The 5,048-nt window shown below is 45.8% G+C and overlaps 1 protein-coding gene across 1 annotated transcript in view; it reads left to right on the forward strand.

Moving 5' to 3' along the window:
- The first annotated feature begins 1,139 nt into the window (after positions 1 to 1,139).
- MEGF11 (multiple EGF like domains 11) overlaps positions 1,140 to 5,048 on the forward strand; it is a 242,991-nt gene continuing 239,082 nt past the window's right edge. Inside the window, exon 1 of the mRNA XM_011386098.2 lies at positions 1,140 to 1,244. Coding sequence (XP_011384400.1) covers positions 1,169 to 1,244 — 76 coding nt within the window. The 5' untranslated portion in view covers positions 1,140 to 1,168. The remainder of the gene's footprint in view (positions 1,245 to 5,048) is intronic.

Below are 5,048 nucleotides of genomic sequence, written 5' to 3' on the forward strand. Positions count from 1 at the left end.
AATTCATGGGCCAAAAGTTTGGGCAGAGATTTTATACCTCTTTCTGAATTCTAAACCTTTGACATTTCAGGCGTCAAAGAGCCTGCTGTGGATTTAGTCAGGGAGCTGGCATGCCCAGCCCCCTTATGAGTAAGCCAACAGTTTCCTCAGGCAAAGCAGATGGGCTTTTATAGCCTGGACCTGGCCATCTGGCCCAGGTCAGTGAGCCTTCTAGGGGGAAACATTGAATAGTATCAGCCTACATAAAAATTAATTCCTGAAATCTCAGCTGTGGTCCTCGCCCAGCCTGCACCGGAAGTGTGAGTCTGCTTTACATTCTGGTTTAATTGCCTTTTCATATAACTTCCAGGGGTGGACAGGTAGCTTGTTGAAGCTGGGACCTGCTTTCCTGTAGCTTCCACCCACTGGTCCAGGTTTACAGCTAACAGACAGAATGATGAGATACCACTTTGATCAGGAGGCCTGTGGTATGTCCTTGATGGACCCCCAGCTATATAATAGGGCAGAAGGTAACTGGTGTTTTGGAGGAAGTCAGTTATCCCCTCTGATGCTCAGTTTCCTCATCTGTAAAATGAGGATAACAATGCCACCTACCTTAGAAAGATTGTGTGAAGATTAAAAGGGATTAAAACTCTTAACACAAGGCACTTAATATCTATCAGCAACTATTGCAGCTATGTGACCCGGGCAAGTCACCTCTTTCGGAGCCTTAGTTTCTTCATCTACAAAATGGGGCTACTTACTTTCACACAGTTGCTGCAAAGATCAGCTTCCATGCAGGTGCTTTGTAAACCATAAAAATCTAAACAAGTATAGACTATTTTAAAAAACTTGTTGACCGTGCCTTCCAGAATCACATAAGGATAAACCCTCCTTTATTCATTCTCTGTTAAATGAACAAATGAACTAGAACGAGCTGGGAGAAAGAGCACGAATGGATATGTCCTGGATTCAACCAGGGATCAGGTGGGTATGGATGCCAAGGGCATCCAGGGCAGCAGGAGGATAGTGGGGTAGGAGATTTTGGAGCTCCTGGACACTTAGTTGTGGCCTGGCTCCCCTGGGAAGGGAGACCACACCTTGAATACCAACTCAGCCTCCCAAGGGCTGACCATAGCTTCCATTTCCTGTTTGGTTCTCAGCTATGCCGTGACCGTCCAGGAATCCTATGCACACCCCTTCGACCAGATCTACTACACACGATGCACAGATATCCTCAACTGGTTCAAGTGCACCAGGCACCGGTGAGTACCTCTCTCAGATGACTGGGCAGGGAAAGATTGCCAGGTCCTCTGGGCTTGCCTTTGTACCAATTAGTAAAAGGCCCCTGTCACAGATGTGGTCAGTATACCCTATATCCCCTTGGTACTTACTCTTCACATTGAACCCTTGAAATGCTCTACTGAGGGCTTCTTTCTTGCCAGAGGAGCTTATGAGCAGGGCAGGCCAGAAATGCTAGAGAATGTCCTTGGGTGCATCCCTCAACCAGTGACAGGTAAGTAGTAGGTAGGTAAATACCCTAGCTTCCTCTTCCTAAGGAATAACACTTTGAACGTGTTCTATACTATATCCCAGTGGTCCCCAGTCACATGTAGCAGTACTATGCTCAACAGCACACCCTGAATTGATTGCCTGTACTTTTCTGTCTTGTTTTTCTATTCCCCTCCTAGTGCTTCCTAGGATCACCTCCCAAATAAACTACTTATCCTTGAATCCTTGCCTTAGGTCTGCTTCTGAAGGAAAATTCAACCTAAGACAGTCCCCCTCAGAGCAGATGTAGCCCCATGCTAGGGCATCTAGCCTGGAGAACAGAGTGCAGGCTAGAAGTCAGCACCCTATCAGCATCTGAACAACCGCATGTGGGAATCTTGCTCCTTTGTCTACCACCCTCCTACAAGTCATGACATACTCCCATGTCACTGGGGGAGAGAGGAGAGGAAGAAAGAACATGTTTCATTGGATGATTCTGAGCAAGTCACTTTATTTTGAGATTCTTGTGCACTCATCAAACAGAATGATCCTTGCCTTACCTACCTCCAGGGTCTAGTGAGGTCAGGGATGTGAAAATACTTTGAAAAGTGCAGGGGAGAATAGAGAAGAGTAAGATATTAGACCTAGAGAAGGTGGCATTATTATTTGAGGGAGTGAAAAACCAGCAGACAAAGGGGTTAAGTGAGGGAATGAGGAAGAAGCCACCTGGAAGGCCCTTTTCCTAGTTGTTGAGCATCTGTGTTGGTTCCAGATTTCTTTTGTTTCCTCCTTGTGGGCCTAGTCTCTGGTTTATAGACAGGAATCATGGTGGGTAGCGTGTGGATGGGGAAACTTGCTCTGTGCTGAAAAGCTGAAATCCTGGTATTGTTTGAGATTTTGTTAGTAACTTGCTGTGAGACAATGAGCATAGGTATCATAGCCACTTTAAAATCTTTGTCTGCTAATTCAATATCTGAGTCATCTCAGGGCTTGCCTTCATTGATCGCCTTTTCTATTATATAGGTGATATTTTCTAGTTTCTTTATATGTCTAGTAATTTTGAATTGTATTCTGGGCATTTTGAACAATGGAGATTGTAGAGACTGAATTCTATTTTGTTCCTCCAGAGAGTATTGACTTGTTGTTGCTTATTTGTTTGTTTTAGCAGCCAGTTAACTTGTCTAAACTCAGTTTAGTTTCCAAGCTCTGAAAATTCAATATTTTTAGCTTTAGCTGGACTGCTCGGAATCTGCTCTCTACACATTTAATTCATGGGCCAAAAGTTTGGGCAGAGATTTTATAAAGAATATGGGGCTTTCCTCTTTGTGGCTCTCTTCTTTCTTGGGTTTCCCTTCTCACTTTCTAGTTGCTGGGTCCATCCTGGATTTGTCCTGTAGTTCTTCAAACCAGTAAGGCTGCAAGTCTTCTATCTGAATTTTAGACACCTGGAGTATTCACTGTTGACTGGGGCTTGCCCATGGGCTAACCTTGCACAGTGTCATTTCCTTCTTCCTAATGTCTACTTCCCTCCAGTATCTACTTCTGTTCTCTTCTAGTACCTTCAGGTAGTTGTTTTTACATTTTCCCCAGATCATATAGCTATTTGCAGGAGGGTTGGTCCAACAGAAGCTACTCAGCATTACTACGTCCCCTTCCCCTAACCCTTGACTGTGAAATGAGGAGGTGAGACCATATGCCTTCTTCTAACTTCCCCAGTTGTGCCAAGTTAGCTGTCTGTGGCCCTGGTCAAAGATGGAGGCAGAAATATAATTCCTGCTCCCTCCATAAACCTGTCAGGCCCTGTGCCAGAGCTAAGTTTGCTCTGAGGTGTGGCTTTGTCAGGTCCTTGGAGGCTGGAGCTGCCGTCCGTCACCACTGGGGAAAGGTGAGTGAGTGGCTGCTTATTAAAATAGGCTGCATTCCTGGAACATGAATTATTTTGCTAAATTATTGAGTCGCCTTACAGCTTTCTTGATGACCTGGAATGTGCACACTGACAGCTGCACCATCAGTCTGCCTCTGTGTGGAATGCCTTGTTTGAGTGCAGCATCCTTCTCCTGACAGCAGCCTGGCTCCCAATTCCTTCCCTCTCCTGCTTCCCACCCCAGTGCTGAGAGCAAGCAAGGATGGGGAAGCCAAAAGCTATGGGGATATCTCTCTCCTGGGAGCCTTTAATGACACCAAGACCACCTTTCCATTGGAGGGCTTTAGGAGAACCCAGTTTGGTAGGAGGAATAGACTGGATGACCTCTGAGTCAATCCCAAGTTGTTCTTTATCTGAGAGGCTTACACCACCCCTGAAATTGCCAGGAGCTGCCTTCCTGTGCTGGGAAAGTAGCTTCACTTTGAAGCCGGCTTACCTTTCATTATGGGCTTTTGACAAAGTAGAATGACCTTAGTTTACGACATTCCCAAATATCACGGATTTCCCCAGAGTCTACACTGTCATTTGTCATAGAGCGAGGGCTTTAAGGACGGGGAGCCTGTGCAGTAGGACTCCATTCTCAAGTGGGCCTGACCCTCGATGGAGAGCAGACTGCCAGTATGTCCATTGACCAGCCCCCACTGTTCTGGCCGCTGAGGAGGAGTCTACAGGGCAGGCTTCCCTGGAGTGCTTGTGGGAAAATGAGAAAGCTCTGGCTTCAAGGCCCGAGGACTTGGGGTTGAGTCCTAGTTACATGTCATGACCTTAGGAAGTTACCTCCTCTTTTGTCTTTAATGGCCACTTCACATCTTTTCCATTTGATCCTGTGTGTGAGGATGGGGCTTTGCCTATCAATACCCCATTTTGACTCCCTCAGAAGGACTCAGTCCTCACACCATCTATTTCCCTTGTCTTTTTCTTTCACAATGGCCATCCCATAAGCCCAGCAAGCCACCCTATAGGAACTGGCACAGGGCAGTAGTTAAGCCTAGTGGGTTTGAATCCTGGCTCTAAAACTGTTCAACTGTGTGACCTTGAGCACGTCATTAACTTCTCTGACTGTGTTTTCTTATCCATAAAGCAAAGTGAGCGGAGGGGTACATACAATTCAATAAGAATAAAAAGTCTAAAAAAGAAATAAAATAAAGGGGCATAATAATGCTACCTACTTCAAGGAGGGAACGGAATGAGATTTTGCCTATAAATCTCTCTGGCATGGGGTGAATATAATACCTTCCCCAGGAGGTATTATTTTTGGTATAGGAGAGATTAATCCACATCTGGGACTGAGTCAGACTCATAGGGTCTTTTTGCTGACTCTACTTCAGTTCTCCGAGTGGACGGACCTATTCCTAGGGTCTGTGAACAGTCTGCTTATTGGGGTGGTGGCGATAGGCATAGAAACTCTCAGAGCCCCAGTCCCATCCAGGTTACCCCATGGGCTCCTCTAGCCCAGCTTCTGGAGGTTTTAAGGCAAAGCCCCCAGTTACCCTCCAGAACATCACCCTAGAAAGTATCTTCTGCAAGCTTTCTAAATATCACTCTGAAGAGCCTGGTGAAATGTCAGCAGGTGTAGCAAACGCCCTGTCAGTAATATAACCGCCCAGATCCTGCCATCGATTGTTTTTTATTGTGTTCCTTCATATTTGAAACC

Source organism: Pteropus vampyrus, unplaced genomic scaffold (genome assembly GCF_000151845.1).
Source record: "Pteropus vampyrus isolate Shadow unplaced genomic scaffold, Pvam_2.0 Scaffold15, whole genome shotgun sequence".
Taxonomy (NCBI): Eukaryota; Metazoa; Chordata; class Mammalia; order Chiroptera; family Pteropodidae; genus Pteropus; species Pteropus vampyrus.